Genomic DNA, 17,863 nt, shown 5'->3' on the forward strand with positions numbered 1-17,863 from the left:
AGACTGGTTAGCAAGATTAGGTGTAATGGAATACAGGGAGGACTAGCCATTTGGATACTGAACTAGCTTGAAGGTAGAAGACAGAGGGTGGTGGTGGAAGGTTGCTTTCCAGACTGGAGGCCTGTGACCAGTGGTGTGCCAGAAGGATCAGTACTGGGTCCATTGCTTTTCGTCATTTATATAAATGAATTGGATGTGAACATAGGAGGTATAGTTAGTAAGTGTGCAGATAACACCAAAATTGGAGGTGTGGTTGACAACAAAGAAGCTTACCTCAGAGTACAACAGAATCTTGAGCAGATGGCCCAATGGGCTGAGGAGTTGGCAGATGGAGTTTAATTAAGATAAGTGTGAAGTGCTGCATTTTGGAACGGCGTATCAAGGTAAGGTTTATACACTTCATGGTAAGGTCCTGAGGAATGTTGCTAAACAAAGAGACCTTGGAGTGCAGGTTCGTAGTTCCTTGAAAATAGAATCTCCAGTAGATAGGATAGTGAAGGAGGCGTTTAGTATGCTTTCCTTTATTGGTCAGAGCATTGAGTATAGGAGTTGGGAGGTCATGTTGCAGCTGTACAGGACACCGGTTAGGCCACTTTTGGAATAGTATGTGCAATTCTGGTCTCCCTCCTATAGGAAAGGTGTTATGAAACTTGAAAGGATTCAGAAAAGATTTACAATGATGCTGCCATGGTTGAATGATTTCAGTTCTGGGAGAGGCTAAATAGAATAATAAAATTCCTACAGGGTGGGAACAGGCCCTTCAGCCCAACAAATCGACACCCACCCTCCGAAGAGTAACCCACCCAAACCTGTTCCCCTATCCTATTACTCTACATTTACCCCTGACTAATGCACCTAACCCGCACATCCCTGAACACTATGGGAAAGTTAGCAAGGCCAATTCACTTAACCTGCACATCTTTGGATTGTGGGAGGAAACCGGAGCACCAGAGGTAACTCCCCCAGACATGGGGAGAATGTACAAACTCCACACAGACAGTCGCCCGAGGCTGGAATCGAACCCTAAGGGAAATTGTCCAGTCAAATTTCAATGGTGGGATGAGTGTAGAGTATGTCCCAAACTTGTACCCACACTCTAATTCTGCCCTGGAAGACTGATGGTCCTTAGTTTTGTCCAGTCTTCTGTTGTAACTATGGTAGGGGACCAGACAGAATATGGAAGAAAAAAAATGAGTCAGTGGCCATGTTGCTTCGCTGAGAATTCATCCAAGAAACCCCACTGCCCTTTCATGGAAAATCCAGGCGAGTGATGGTGGCTATGAAACCAGAACTCTCACCTTTAAATAAAGCTGACTGCCTGAAAACAGACCAATTTGAAAACATTTATTAGTAAAGAATATTTTCCACAGAAGCATTCCGATGCAGATATGTCTCTGAATGGTTTTCAATTGTACTGACAAGATATTAAATACAAACCCAAACAAACAAGCAGGATATGTGAATGATATGGTGGCACTAGACAGAGTAGGCCAGACACGTGGTCATCCTCTAGCTGTCTCTAGAGTAAAACAGAAAACACGGGACACATTCTGTACAGTGCATTTTTCCCAGAGGCATGCCCCTGTGTCTTGTCCAGCCTTCTTCATTCCTATTGGATTTGGCTGAAGAGGTGAGTCTTTGTTTTTCATTCGGTATCAACCTGTCACTCACTGATCCTGCATTTGTTGTTGCATTCGTTGCAACATTTCTTGCATTCGCCGCAGCTGTAGAAAGAAAGCCCAAATTACTGAGTACTGCAGCTACTGTAACACACCAGCAACAAACGGCAGCTAAACATCAATAGACACGTAATCGATACAACAGGATTATGGTCACCTAAACATATTGAGAACACATATTTAGATAATGCATAATCCATGTAGTTGAACACATACTAATTGATTGCTACACACCATTAAATAATATTCATTTTACTACAAAAACTGTATTTGCAATAATGAAACATTTCTATATCTGTGGCATTAAGAATACTTGGGTATTTTAAAAAGTTAGCACGGATTTTTGACTTGCTGTAAAAATTGACACTACAGTTGAGCCACCAGTTATAGAAAGTATCAAATTTCAATTTCTGATTTTAATAGAAATGGAAATTAGGAAATTTCTGCATTGTGCAGCTAATTTGCAACTGGAGTCTCATGTCTGGTAATAAATTGAACGAGAAGCCTTTTGTCATTTGGATAAGCTGTACCGCTGCCTATTAAAATTCAAATGGCTGATAAATTCAGCACTGGCAGCATTAGCCATGTCTTGAGAATGAGTAAATGTGCACGAATGACCACAATTATCTGGTACTACCTATTATCTAAGAACCTGCTAATTGCATTGCCTGTTGCTGGAGTGATCTTTCAGAAGTATCAAACGCAAAAATGTCAGACAGAAGGAATGGCAACAATAAGACAAAAAGACGAAGTTGCAACAGTGAAGTAAGCATTTACAAATGAGTCTATTCACACAAACAACCAACATCACCAGACGTCTCATAGTCGCTGGCTACCACACGTGTAGCCTAGACACCCCAGATGCTCACCTCCTCATCCTTCATTTTGATCAGTTTCTCTGTCTCTGCATCTGGAGTTGGCACAGGTAGTAAGGGGAGTGGACTTTCTGCTCTGTTGTCCTGGGTCAATTTACTGTGAAGTTCAAGAAAGAAGACATTTCAGTGGCTATCTTCTTCTCATTTTGAGGTGAACCAAATTGAGAACATCATATTAGCATGAAGAAAGAGAGTTAAATCTTGAACTTCTTCAGGGTGGTTCTATGCAACTCCAGTTAGCACCTCATCAAGAGACAATGGTCTTACAAGGAAATATCACAAACAGCTTAAAATGCCTACAGATGTTCTTTCGTCCAGTAGTCTCCCACCAGAATTACAATACAGGCACGTGGCATAGGAAAACCCTGTACAATTTCAAGGCAACTCATTAGTAACAATCAGTAACTCATTAGTAACAATCAGTACATAGGTATGGTAAATTCTAAAAATGGTTCCTATAATTAGTCAGATTAATGAAGTTCAAGGTTAAAAGTGTGAATTAGTGAAGACTGGGATGAAAACGTGAGTACTGTGCGCAGTTTTAGTCAGCCTCGTTATAGAAAGGACGAGAGAGGGTGCAGAGGAGATTTACCAGGATTCTGCCTGGGCTGGAGTGTCTGAATTATGAAGAAAGATTGGATAGACTGGAGTCATTTTCACTGGAACAGTAAACATTGAAAGGGGACCTGGTAGAGGTGTGTAAGATTATGAAGTGCATAGATAGGAAGGATAGGAATACACTTTTTCCATTAGTAGTGGGTCAGTAACCAGAGAACATAGATTTAAGATGAGAAGTAGAAAGTTAACAGGGGAATTGAAGAGAATTTGTTTCCCTCAGAGATTACTGGGAATCTGGAATTCACCGTCTGAAAGGATTGTTGAGTCAGCAATTCCCGTAACACTTAGATATTCATTTGCATTGCTATAGCCTCCAGAGCTATGGGCTAAATGTTGGAAAATGCGATTGGTGCAGTAAGACCTTTTTTGACTGGCGTGATATGGTTGTCTGAATGGCCTCCCACTGTGTGGTAGGTCAGCCCCCTGGGAATTTCAAGGCCACTGTGCTACACACATTCATTGAAGAGTCAGAATCCTGGACTGACAGCACTTAATGGATCGATCAACCTTTTTGATTTTAACATTGGCTACAATTGCAAAGAAAAAACAATTGCACCTTTTTCAAAGATGGAGGCCCGGACATTTCACATGAATTTACTGAGTCATAAATTTATAACTTATAATTAGCAAACCGTTAACTCTGATTTCTCTCCATTGATACTGCCAGATCTTTCTGATCGTATGTGTGAGAAAGAGAGAGAGAGAGAGAGCACGAAATTTATAATGTTGGACATGATCTGCATAATTGATCCATTTTTGTGCTGAAGCCACAGCATCTTTGATGCCTTGTTACTGGGATGAGTGATAAGAAGTTATTGCTAATTGCTGCCTCACAAGCCATCTGTTAGCAGGACCACAACAAATCGTCTTCAGATGATTTTTCCCTCACAATGGTCAATGATTTATATCTCCACCTCGTAATGTGGTGTCAGCAGTTATATGGGAGGTGGGATCCTTGCATCCTTCCATCAGACCTCTGCATTAACAACTGAATGGGCTTTCCAGAACAGTGCCTAAATTAGCACCTATTCAGATGGATAATTCTTAATGCTGTCTGGCAGATCCAATTCTCCACCACAGGATGAGTACAAGAGAGATGGTAAACAAACCTGGTCATTTCCTGAATACACCTGGCCCGGAAATTCTCATAGTGAATGTCCCAAGTCACATCCTTCAAGTCCTGCATGTGTGTTCGGATCAGCATATTCCGGAGTTTTACAAAGTCACAGTGTGCCTGATTCTCCACTAGGAAATCAAAACAAAAAGAAAGTTTATTCAATACATTTTCAAATTACTTGTTGTGTTTACAGATTTTTAACCGACCTGTTCAGAGATGTTATGACACACATATGGGGTAGAGTCATAGAATCTTAGAGATGTATATCATGGAAGTAGACCCTTCAAACAAACTTGCCAATGCTGAACAGATATCCTAAATTAATCTAAGCCCATTTGCCAGGTTTTGGCCCATATCCCTCTAAACCCTTCCTGTTTATGTACTCGTTCAGATGCCTTTAAAATGTTGTAAATGTACTAGCCTCCATCACCTCCACTGGCAGCTGATTCCACACATCATATACCCTCTGCATGAAAAAGTTGCCCCTTAGCTCCCTTTTAAATCTTGCTCCTCTCACCTTAAACCTTACCCTTTAGTTTAGGACTCCCCTCCTCGGGAAAAGTCCTTGACAATTCATCCGATCCATGCCTCTCATGATTTTGCAATCTTCTTTAAGATCACCCCTCAGCCTCAGATGCTCCAGGGGAAACAGCTCCGCCTATTCAGCCACTCATTATATCTCAAATGCTCTAACCTCGGCATCATCCTTGTAAATCCTTTCTGAACCCTTTCAAGTTTCCTTTAGTACGGAGACAAGAATTGAATACAGTATTTCAAAAGTGGCCTAACCAAAGTCCTGTACAGCTGCAACATGACCTCCCAACTTCTTGAACCCAGGCATTCTAGCCCAGAGACACATACACTACCACTGCAGCTCAAGAGGCCTAATTACATTGCACTACTTTGTTTGCACACTTCCCTTTGAGAACATTGCAAAGAAGTGCAGTCAGCAAAATTAATGTACTGTTTATGATAGTGATCATTTTTCTCTTAGCCGATAACATGCCTAGTCCCATGGTGGGAAGGTGGTGATAATAGTTTTATTGAGACGAACAGCACATTAAGCTCAACAATCCCACTGCATATCAATATGAAATTCAGAGTTTGAGGTAGTTTTCACTCACCTTAGTGCAACTTTTTATCAGAAATCAGCATAACCATTATTTTTAGCTCATATTTCATGTATCACAAAGCAAGTTTCCAACTAACCCTTTTGGGCTAGTTTGAGAAAAAGAACTGCATAAGAGTTATATTAGTCTAAACCTGCCTTGTTCACCGAATGATCACAATGTGAATTAATCACCATTCAGAGGTTCCACAAATTGCACCGGTTTGCAGGTCTCTGGGGAAACTCTACAAAGCTCGCTCTTTTGGACACATGGATACTACTAGGCACAATCTTCAAACATGTGAGTATATTTCTTTTTAAGTTACTCAGAAACTGGCTACTGTTGCACAATGTAATGAGCAAATCACTCCACGATATTTTGAAAAGTTCTTTCATCGGGTGGCAGAGTAATACTGACTTCTCTATAGCGTCAAGGATGTCCCCTACTACATTAATCAAACAACATCAAATTAACACTCTTACTGCATCAAGGGATAATTTTTAAAGCATTTTTTTTTAAATTGCCCCATTACACTCATTCATGACAGATTTTACTTTTGGCATAGTATGAGTTAAGCAAAAACTCAAAATGGAAAGCATAACTTTTGAAATGGGGACAAAGAGCGACAAAATTGGCAATTGCACACAAACTAGAAACCCCCCAATCTTTTTAACTTTAATTTCATATCTGTACGCAAAGTCAAAACCTGACTCAATAATTTTTACTGTTGTAACTGAGCAGTAAAGTAGCTGCTCATTGGAACTCATAAGGCAGCCTGGGATGTAGTGCTGGCCAGCTACCCTGCAATGTGCAGCAAATTGTGGAAAGTGTAAAAAATGGATTTCTGCCACTTTCTTCAGAGAACCAGCATGATATTGCTGGTGCTAGAGTTTTGCTTTTACTATTCTCTTACTTTGCACTTAGGGAGAGCCACCTTTGGGACACAGTGTAAAGTTTTGGTTGTCATGGTGTAGGAAGGATATTATTAAATTGGACAGAGTGCAGAAAAGATTTACAATGATGTCACTGGGATTGGAGGGTTTGAGTTATAAGGAGATGTTGGGGTTTTTTTCATTGGAATGTAGGAGGTTGAGGGATGACCTGATAGAGTTTTATAAAATCATGAGGGGCATAGATAAGATGAATAACGAAGGCCTTTCCCTTGGGTAGGGGGAGTTCAAAACTGGAGGGTCTATATTAAGGTGAAAGGAGCAAGATTTAAAAGGGAAATGAGAGGCAACGTTTTCACACAGAGGGTGGTTCATATGTGGAATGAATTGCCAGAGGAAGTGGCAGATGCAGGAACAATCATGATGTTTAAAAGATATTTGGACAGGTACACGAATAGGAAAAGTTTAGAGGAATACGGGTCAAGTGGTGGGCGGCACGGTGGCACAGTGGTTAGCACTGCTGCCTCACAGCGCCTGTAGACCCGGGTTCAATTCCCGACTCAGGCGACTGACTGTGTGGAGTTTGCACGTTCTCCCCGTGTCTGCGTGGGTTTCCTCCGGGTGCTCCGGTTTCCTCCCACGGTCACAAAGATGTGCAGGTTAGGTGAATTGGCCAAGCTAAATTGCCCGTAGTGTTAGGTAAGGGGTAAATGTAGGGGTATGGGTGGGTTGCGCTTCGGCGGGTCGGTGTGGACTTGTTGGGCCAAAGGGCCTGTTTCCACACTGTAAGTCTAATCTAATCTAAAGTGCAGGCCAGTGGGGCTGGTTTAGTTTGGGAAACTTGGTCAGCAAGTTGGACCAAAGGGTCAGTTTCTGTGCTGCATGACTCTATAAGTAATAGCATGTTATTGTGTTTTTGAAAAGAATTTGGAATGATTTGACTCTTTTCCAACTTTTCCCCACCTGTTCCTGATGAATCTTTTTGAGGGAGGGTTGCGCAGGCAGCGCTTCAGTAAAACTGATTAAACCCATTGTACAAGCCACAGATAGAGTGTCAAGGAGCTATTTAGTCATGGGGTCATCAGAACTGAGCTTAACCTCAGCCAATACTCAGAAACAGGTCAGTGGAAAGTATTAATGAAAATCCCTACTTGAGCACATTTGCACTAAAGGCAATTGTTCCACCCAAACGTTGTCCCACATAAGGTCAGCCAACTGGGCAGAGAACTTGGTAACTTCTCATTTTTCCATCAGTTCAATGTCATTCAGAGCCATGTCATACTAGTGTCTGTGATCCTTCCATATCCACCACAAGTTCACCTGTACCTCCACACACATCATCTATTGCATCCGCTGCACCCGATGTGGCCTCCTCTATATTGGGGAGACGGGCCGCTTACTTGCTGAACGCTTCAGAGAACACCTCCGGGCCGCCCGAACCAACCAACCCAATCACCCCGTGGCTCAACACTTTAACTCTCCCTCCCACTCCACCGAGGACATGCAGGTCCTTGGACTCCTCCACCGGCAGAACACAACTACACGACGGCTGGAGGACGAGCGCCTCATCTTCCGCCTGGGAACCCTCCAACCACAAGGTATGAATTCAGATTTCTCCAGTTTCCTCATCTCCCCTCCCCCCACCTTGTCTCAGTCGGTTTCCTCTAACTCAGCACCGCCCTCCTAATCTGCAATCCTCTTCCTGACCTCTCCGCCCCCACCCCACTCCGGCCTATCACCCTCACCTTGACCTCCTTCCACCTATCCCACCTCCATCGCCCCTCCCCCTAGTCCCTCCTCCCTACCTTTTATCTTAGCCTGCTTGGCTCTCTCTCTCTTATTCCTGATGAAGGGCTTATGCTCGAAACGTCGAATTCTCTATTCCTGAGATGCTGCCTGGCCTGCTGTGCTTTGACCAGCAACACATTTGCAGCTTGCATCTGTGTTCTCATTCAGCTTTCGCATATTCAGTTTCGTACATTCACATGGCTGTTCAAGATGTCTGTGTCGTTTTTGCTAAAGCATTCATTTTCTCACAGGTTTTAAGATTAATAAAAGTCGGCTCATACTCTATACCTCCTCCTGAATAAATTCATTTGGAATCAGGTATCACTTTGTCCTGTTAAAACTCACCTTCTACAATCCCCCAGGGATACAGTCGCCCACGGACTCTCTGACCCCGTGCCTCCACCACTGTGTTGCTGCCAATGACTGCAAAGGGAATGCTCTCCTGAAATGAAAGGGAAGAATTGAAAGACCTGCATTGATATAACACCTTTCAGAGAAAACACAGGACCCAAATGGTTTGTGGCCAATGAAGTACTTCTGAAATGCAGTCACTTCTGTTGTAATGGAAATATGACAGCCACTTTATGAACACCAATATCCAACAAACAGTAATGTGATAATGATCTGATTTTGAGGCATATACACTGTCAGGTCATCACGCTTACCCTTCTACAAAAGAGTGCAGTGAGCCTTTTACATTGATTTGAGAAGGCAAATGGGGCCTCAGTTTACTGCATCATTCAAAAGCTGTCAGTTCTGACAAACCAGCACACTCTCAGTACCACAGTCATGTCTCATATCTGATTTTTATCTTCCAGCCCTGGAATGGGACTTGAACCCACAAACTTCAGAATCAGAAGAAAGTGGGTGATCCCAACAGAACCTCAGCTGATAGCTGATTCCCATCATCAAACAAAGCAAAAATGGCATTGAGCAAGATGAAGAAAACTGAAAGGGTAAACACTTCACAATGTCTGACTAACATCTTCTCACAATGTGACTTAATTTGTTAATTGATTCACACCTATATTAAGCAAATTGCATTTCAAAATAAATGAGGATTAATTAGTAAAGATAACAATTTCTGACAGTAAAGAAAGGAAGATGAACCTGGTTTGAATGGCCTGGAATGTTCCTCTGTGAGAATAGTTAGAGGCTTTGATCGCAGGCTTTCTTAATGACATGAGCAAACAGAAAGCAGAGTTTCTGAACAAATGAATGTAAATTGATGAAATAACTTCCTTTGTCTATCTCGTAGTGTTACGATCCTTATTGATTTCAAGGGACTTCAATACATTTTGAAGTTAGGCTCTATTCCATTATGTTTTATTCTGATTGCTGGTCAAACCATCAAAAGTCGAAATGAGGTCCTATTCGATTCAATCTGAAGTTTGAATTGGGGAGGATCACATTGACATTACAATTAAAAACAAACTGTACTCTATCAAGAAAATGGTCAGGGTTGATGCTGCTGTCGAAAATTGCTTAGCTGTACTTATTTTTATCACAGCTTTGTCTTCCCTGGAATTCATTTTCCCTGCAATCCAATTATGATTCATTCCTACAACTTTGATCTCCTCTCTTCATTCCTTCTTTCCAGTGTAAAATCCTTCTCTTGCCTTGAATCCTAGAATCCCATCTTACCTTGAGTTCCTTGTCTTGTTGTTTAAACTCGTCATCCTCATCTGAGTCACACTCTGGAAACTGATATATTTTAATTCCATATTGTTCAATTTCGTCTCTAATCTGCATTGGCATAGGAATGAACATGACAGAGTTAATTTCCTAAGAAACCGACGCATGTACTGAAATATTCATGATGACAATAACAATAAATTTGTTTGACGTAGTAAAGCATGCCAATGAATTTCAGGAGGAAACAGATACTAAGTAAGAGTCAGGACAAAGGAAGAAAGTCAAGTGATGGCACAATCATTGGATTGGCTTTGAGAGGTCTTTGGGAAATGTTGCAGGAAGACAAAGAATGAAAGAAGAGAATTCCAGAATCTGGAAGCATGATGACTGAATGCCCTGTGATAAAACGTGGTACAGGAGGAGGAATAAAAATATTATAGACTAGTGTCAGAGAGACATACAATATAAACTGAGACATGGGGATTGAACAGGTGGCAGAGATGGTGGAGGAATAGATGAAGTTTATGAAGTGTGGGGACTCCAAAATAATGGCTGTGGGACAGTGGTAAGCCCTAGGGTTGCTACAATAAACTGTTGGTACAATATACAATGGCAGCAGGAGTTCTGGAATTTGTTCAGGGTGGAACTGGATACTTAGGGCAGAAGAATATTATGGAATGTTGAGCTTGCAAATTACATTTAATGGAAGGTACAGCCAAGGGCCAGCAGATACACAGAGGTAGAAACAGTCAGCTTTGTTCATGGACAGGAGGCATGAAATGAAGACCCATTCAAAGCCAAACCTGTGCTTTGCCTGAGCAAACAGCCAAAGGGAAACATGAAAATGAAAACTAGGCCACAAAGCTGAGAAATATATGGTAGCACAGAGGTTTCATTACTGGGCCAATGTTGAAAGGTCTAATAATCCCAGAATATGAGTTTGAGTTCACTATTATTTCACTTTACAAATAACTCTTCAGCAAAAGCTTGGTATTAGTAAAAGTGAAACTGTCAGAATGTAAAACCTCCACTGGTTCACCAATTACCTTTAGAGTGGTCATGTCCAAGAGAGAATCTTAAACATACTAAAAAGACGAACTATTAATTATTTTCTGAAATAAGCTCACAGGCCGCTTAGTTGTGTCAAACCACAGGGAAACTAGGGAGGGGTGAAACTATGATGCCCATATTTTGATAACAAATTGAAAGAAAAAAGGCCCTGATCTCATCAGTTAGGTGAAAAATGTTCACAGGGTGCTGGACAGGCAGACCAATTGCACAGTGACAAGAAATGGAGCTGAGAACATTTATTTTTTTAGATGGTGATAGGCTCACAGGCCTACATTTAGTTATTAGGCTCTCAATAAATAATGCCAAGAGGTATGTTATAGATGAAAAGAAGTAAGCAGTTGACAATGGAACATTGGAGCTTTCCATGGGTGCCAGACACAAAGGGGTCAACAATTCAAATGATACAATCACTGAGTCCATATGGAGCAGATTCAGGGAAGACCACCATGACCAATCTGTACTGCAGTTTTCTGCCTCCTGACAGGGTGAGTGCTGCCTGTGCACAATCAGTTGAAATTTTGAACTTGGCATTGAGACAAAAAACATGACACTATTTGGGTTCACTGATAAATGTGTGTCAAGGTGCCTGGCATATTCTGGGGTCTGGGTTCAAAACCCACCACAACATGTGGTGGAATTTCTATTTTAAAAAGTATCTGGAATTGACAGCCTAATGATGACAATGTCGATGGTCAGAAAAACCCATTCAGTTCAATAACGTCCTTTAGGGAAGCAAACTGCCATCCTGGTCTGGCCTACATGTGACTCCAGACCCGCAGCAATGTGGTTGACTGTCATTTGCCCTCTGGGCAATAAATGCTGACCTAGCCAACGAAGCCTTTATCCCATGAATGAATATAACAAAAAATTCTCAGGATATCAAAATGGGACCAGTGATATTGATGCAATCGTTTCCATCTGGAGGAACTGAAATCAACCCTTTTGTTTTTAGCTCAGAATTGTCATTTTATGAAGGTGATTCTTACCCTCTCTTTGAGTTTCTTCACTTCAATGGGCGTGAGAGAGTCGGCTTTTGCAATCACTGGCACAATGTTCACTTTCTGGTGCAATGCCTTCATGAACTCTGTGTCCAGCGGCCGCAACCTTGACCCAAACAGATGGACTAAATTATTCTTCCGACAGACAAATTATCCTTCCTGACAAAATAAACAGATCTTCGCAGAGATAAATCACGTCTACCCCAACACAAACGGATCTCTGCTAAGAAAAATCACCCCCCACAACAGACATAAGAACAGATCACCCCCCCCCAATCTAAACAAAAAGAAACAGATCTTCTTAGAGACAAATCACCAGCCCCCACATCATCAAATAGATTGCACCTCAGGAGATAGTCAGATCACACCTTACAGTGAGTGAACAGTTCTCAGCAATGGAGTTAATTCAGAGCTGTCAGGATCACCGCTTTTCCTCCTGGCTCCCAGCAAGGGAAGTAAAATATTTAAACCTAAATTGCTTTTTTCGGCCTCTAGCTGTTACTTCTATCTGTCTACTCAATAAAGGAATCATAAACAAGCAACCAACTACTAACTGCACAGGACCTGATGCCTGTTTCAAATGCAAACTGGGATGTTTACAGAAGAGTCTTTATTAATATGGTGACTCGGCACTTCTTAGATTAGATTAGATTTATAGTGTGGAAACAGGCCCTTCGGCCCAACAAGTCCACACCGACCCGCCGAAGCGAAACCCACCCATACCCCTACATTTACCCCTTACCTAACACTACGGGCAATTTAGCATGGCCAATTCACCTGACCCGCACATCTTTGGACTGTGGGAGGAAACCGGAGCACCCGGAGGAAACCCACGCTGACACGGGGAGAACGTGCAAACTCCACACAGTCAGTCGCCTGAGGCGGGAATTGAACCCGGGTCTTCAGGCGCTGTGAGGCAGCAGTGCTAACCACTGTGCCACCGTGCCGCCCACAAGTTTATTCCTTTATGGAATAAACACAAGTATGGCAGCTCCTGACAATTTGGACGTTTAGGTTCTCAGTTTATACCTGTAAAACAAGCACATTGTGACCTAATTTTGGCGGCATAGAAACATTCTCCCCAGGCAAAACAAATTAATCACAGAACCACATCCTTACTGCCATCTAAATCATCTAAAATGTGTCCGAACTAACGGAGAAGCAAAACTCAACAGTAATCTACAAACAGAATCCCATAAAGGTTAAGGGAACTCATTCCCCAAGATACAGAAAAGTCAGATTGATATAAAGATCTGAGAAATAATATTTCTGTCTCTTGCTCTTAGATACATATGTTTCTCCCAAAACCTTTCAACTCCTAAAGGATAAACTGAGCACAGAGTTCCACAAAGTACTGCAAAAGCCCAATCGTGGCTCCTTCCTGGAGGAGTATCAACTCCGAAACAGATATTATGTCCACTCATCTCTTACAGTAATATGTTCCCAATGAGGTCCATATTTATCTCCCTTGCAACATTGATACTTCCTTCTTAACCACTACAACAGCAGCATTACACTCGTGCCTCTGCCTCACAATTTCAGTAACAAAAGGAACTGAGAAAAGAACAAGACAATTGCCCTCAGCTCAACTTTTCTTCTCACCCGTGTCCATAAGGAGAGATAAAATACAGGCAACAATGCACTCGGTTATCCTGAATGTTCTTCCTGTTCAGGCCGCTCTCGTCTCGGAAATACTGTTCAAACTGCTGGTCAATGTAGTCAGCTATAGGTTTCCAGCTGCAACAGAATAGGAAGAGGCTGGAATCAAATGTCTGATGTGGGTTCTTTATTAGTATAGTCTAGCAAAGTAGCAATACAACTGTGATGTCCTCTGAGTTTGATCAAATGGACATTGTCGTAAGAACATATGAGAGCACAAAAGCAAGACAAGGGCATTCAACCCATGTATCAAATTGCTTCCAAGTTTGTCCTAATGCTGACTTGTTTCAGCAGTGTCATGCTTTCACATATAGCGTTACATTCAAAGCAGCAATAACCTGAAACCCTTAAGAGTATAGAATGGACCTAGGCCATTTGTTCCCACTTTATCCAAAGCATATGAAAAATTATTGCATCAGGATCCCCCTCATCCGTACAGGAGTCAAATCTTCTTTAAAAGAACTACCATATGTAAGTTTCTGCCTCGTACATTAGCTGACATTTCCTGTCTATTTACATCTCAAGTTCTTCAGTCTACAGAACCAACCCAGGTACTCTGTGTTGCTGTTGATGTTACAGCAACCCGACAATGTTCGGGATTATCTGTCTGGGTTCAGAGCCTGGATGTTGGCATCAAGCAAAGGTGCTGACCCCACATCGTGTCAGGAGCAATGATCTAACTGAGCTATTGTAGAATTTGCCAACCAGTATCTAAAGGGTGTACTCAGCAAACTATAAGGGCAGCTGGTGAGCTCTGAAAACTGGAGGCATATTAGGAGCGCTGAAGGAGCTGCAACCTCACAGTGCAGCTAAGTGAGAGCAAGGGTATCCTGAGGCTTTTCGCTCAGCACTGTTTAAAAATTTAAATTTAAAATCAGTCACACCTACATGACCACTATTATAGAAGGAAAAAGTGTGAGTTGCTAGAATTAACCTGCCCTATATATATCCAGTCTTTACTTCAAACTAGTACAATGGCAAGCATGATATGATAGGTAATTATGTCAATAGAAAGAAACAAAATATAGATTTATGCACTATGTGTTTCATCTGACAGTCTTAGAAAAGGGAGTTCAGCTCCACTGTGAACAATTGACATTGACTGTACAGTTTATAGTCAACACAGGAACCGTTAAGTCTGCTGTTTTGATATTTTGGGCTTTATTCTAAAAAGACAGCAACTTTGTTCAATCATTTGCTTGGGGAATTTACAGCTTTTAATTTTTGTTCACAAGCGCTTATTTTAGTTGCACAATATTAACATGACTCTTTCTGGAATGCATGTTAGCATCACATTATATAAATCGACAACTATTGAAAATAATGAACCAAGAGGAGCCATAAATTCACTGGAGTTGCCCGAGAAGAGTGAACACAAATTCATGACATCTTGTTCGACAAGTGATATAGTTCAGCTCTCTCTGAACACACATCTTGAACAGCTACTCCTGTTCCTTTTTATATAAGCAGACGCTCAATACTATTTATAGCACAGACGCTGAGGTTACAATTGTTTTTTTGCAGGGCAAGAATTCCATAAACAGAACAAGTTGTGCACAGAGTTTCATCATTCACATTCTATGTGGAAATTTCAGAGACAGAATGCTGATATATAGTAGTAGACACGACTTGCATAAATCCTGATATAAATACCAAGTGTGGTTTATGCACTGCCAATGCATATTACTACGCTCACCATGCTTCAGTAAGGTTGCAGTTATTCTCAATTATTCAGACTAGTAATTACTAAAACACCCATTTCTAGAGAAAGGAACTGCAGTAAGTTATCAAGTCTCTCAAACTATTTGTGTAAGCCATGACTGCTTTGAAACTAAAATTCATCAAAACGCTTTGGTTCTATAATATTAAACATCCATACCAAAGAAAACATTATCAGTTTTAGTTTTGAAAATGAGAACTGACATCAAATCAGCAACATTCTGTGCGATAGAGTTACAGGTTTTCATTACCTTTTTGGAAAGTCAATGTTACCTCATATCAGCCCAGAACATGCATCCCTAGGTTTCGTCTAAGCCTCTTGACCAGATGGAATTCTCCTCTCTTACCTCAATTCAAATTTCTTCAATTAGGCCACCTCTTAATCTTTTTATATTCAAGGACATACTATAAGTATAGTCCATGCTTTCAGTTCTCAGACTTTAACTTATAATTTAAACCATGATATTTATAGAGATGTCATAGAGATGTACAGCATGGAAACAGACGCTTTGGTCCAACCTGGCCATGCCAGATATTTCAACCCAATCTCGTCCCACCTGCCAGCACCCAGCCCATATCCTTCCAAACCCTTCCTATTCATATACCCATCCAAATGCCGCTTAAATGTTGCAATTGTACCAGCCTACACCACTTCCTCTGGCAGCTCATTCCATACACGTACCACCCTCTGCGTGAAAAATTTGCCCTGTAGGTCTCTATTATATCTTTCCCATCTCACCCTAAACCTATGCCATCTGGTTCTGGACTCCCCCACCACAGGGAAAAGACTTTGCCTATTTACCCTATCCATGCCCCTCATAATTTTGTAAACCTCTATAAAGTCACCCCTCTGCCTCTGACACTCCAGGGAAAACAGCCCCATCCTGTTCTGTCTCTCCCTATAGCTCAAATCCTCCAACCCTAGCAACATCCTTGTAAATCTTTTCTGAACCCTTTCAAGTTTCACAACATCTTTCCAATAGGTAGGAGACCACAACTGTACGCACTATTCTAACAGTGGCCTAACCAATGTTCTGTACAGCCACAACATGACCACCCAATGCCTGTACTCAATACTCTGACCAAACACCTTCTTCACTATCCTATCTACCTGCAACTCCACTTTCAAGGAGGTATGAGCCTGCACTCCAAGGTCTCTTTGTTCAGCAGCACTCCCTTGGACCTTAACTTTAAGTGTATAAGTCCTGTTAAGATTTCCTTCCCAAAATGCAGCACCTCGCAGTTATCTGAATTAAATTCCATCTGCCACTTCTCAGCCCATTGGCCAATCTGGTCAAGATCCTGTTGGTATTAGGATAATGCATCTGCAATGCATTCTCGTGAAGAATATAAAGTCCTGAGATTGCAGTGCCCAAAGAGGAACACAATAAATGGAATCTAATCACAGCACTGCACAGCTGTATCATAACTTCAACACGTACATTTTCATCCTTCCAACATTCTAATAACCTTTTCGGTTTTATCTAGGAGCTTGTACTTGGATCACAAAATCTATACATCCAAGTGCTTTTTAATTTAGGCAATGGGACTAGATTAATTTAGGATACTTGGGCAGCATGGATGAGTTGGACCAATGGGTCTGTTTCCGTACAGCACATCTCTATAACGCTATGACTCAAAAAGTAATCTATCTTAATCAATTCCCAAGTGGACAATGCCACATCTTCCTACACTTCCTACATCTTCCAACCACCACAGAGTAGTGGCTGTAACAAGATCAGCTAGGTGGACATCATAGAACATGAGTTCCCTAATTAGGGCTGTTAATCTGGTCCAATCAGGGAGCCCTAGCTGACAGATAAGAACAGGAATGTAGCCCAATAGTATGTAGGGGCAAACCAAGAGCAAGAAAGTGGGTAGGCCATCTTCAGCACTGTCACCCCAGGTGGGTACCGGGATGGCCTGTCCGGTAGGGCGATTAGGGATGCCGGACGGTGGGTAAGCCATCCTGACCGCTGTCATCCTGGGGGTGGTTGGGGAAGCAAGGACAGGCTGTCCTAGAGATGGTCGGAAAGTGTATCAGGGCAGACTGAACACTGGAAGGGACATTGGGTGGACTGAGAGATGAAAGGTGCTTAGGGGCGGGCTGCCTTAGAGTGGCCGGAAGGTGGGAGGGATGGGGGGAGGGGTGGTCTTGCTGGGTTCCTGGTGGTCTGTATTGTATGCACTGTTTTTTATGTAATTGGATTGTCTTGTATGTACAAACGTTATTGTTACTGTTTTGTAATGAATGAAACTAGGATTTGAGGTTCCTCATTTCCCTGAAAACTGGTTGAATGGTAAGGTTTGGGACCTGGCTTTGCTGCTCCTCTCCCTCATAAAATTGCTGTTTCTCTGTATACAGCTGCTAATGTTAATTGTTTTGTAAACTGTGAATTATTTACTAAAAATAAAAAAAGAACAGGAATATCAGACATCTTTTTCACTCTGAGACATGGCTCTGAGGAAGTTGGATCAATGTCAAGGACTCTCTCTGGGTAAATGTGATTTGGTGATGGGATACTAGTCTCTGTGGAGTTACTTCACACAGTTTGTACTCTCACTGAATCTATCTATTGACATAATTCAGAAAGCCAGGAAGCAAAGGACGGAACTGGCGGCAAGCTTTAAGTATGTTTTATAAGCAGTGAATCACTATAGTACACATCACAAATATTTATGACCTTATCCAACAATCATGGTTC

General features: G+C 41.8%; 1 protein-coding gene across 4 annotated transcripts in view; it reads right to left on the reverse strand.

The window, feature by feature from the left end:
* Positions 1 to 1,330: 1,330 nt before the first annotated feature.
* Positions 1,331 to 17,863, reverse strand: part of septin5a (septin 5a) — a 125,566-nt gene continuing 109,033 nt past the window's right edge. For all 4 annotated transcript variants that reach the window (XM_060843773.1, XM_060843770.1, XM_060843772.1 and 1 more), the window contains 7 exons: positions 13,383 to 13,517; positions 11,769 to 11,886; positions 9,721 to 9,822; positions 8,422 to 8,518; positions 4,282 to 4,417; positions 2,549 to 2,651; positions 1,331 to 1,724 (listed from right to left, as the gene is read on the reverse strand). In XM_060843773.1, coding sequence (XP_060699756.1) covers positions 1,668 to 1,724; positions 2,549 to 2,651; positions 4,282 to 4,417; positions 8,422 to 8,518; positions 9,721 to 9,822; positions 11,769 to 11,886; positions 13,383 to 13,517 — 748 coding nt within the window. In that variant the 3' untranslated portion in view covers positions 1,331 to 1,667. The remainder of the gene's footprint in view (positions 1,725 to 2,548; positions 2,652 to 4,281; positions 4,418 to 8,421; positions 8,519 to 9,720; positions 9,823 to 11,768; positions 11,887 to 13,382; positions 13,518 to 17,863) is intronic.

Source organism: Hemiscyllium ocellatum, chromosome 24 (genome assembly GCF_020745735.1).
Source record: "Hemiscyllium ocellatum isolate sHemOce1 chromosome 24, sHemOce1.pat.X.cur, whole genome shotgun sequence".
Taxonomy (NCBI): Eukaryota; Metazoa; Chordata; class Chondrichthyes; order Orectolobiformes; family Hemiscylliidae; genus Hemiscyllium; species Hemiscyllium ocellatum.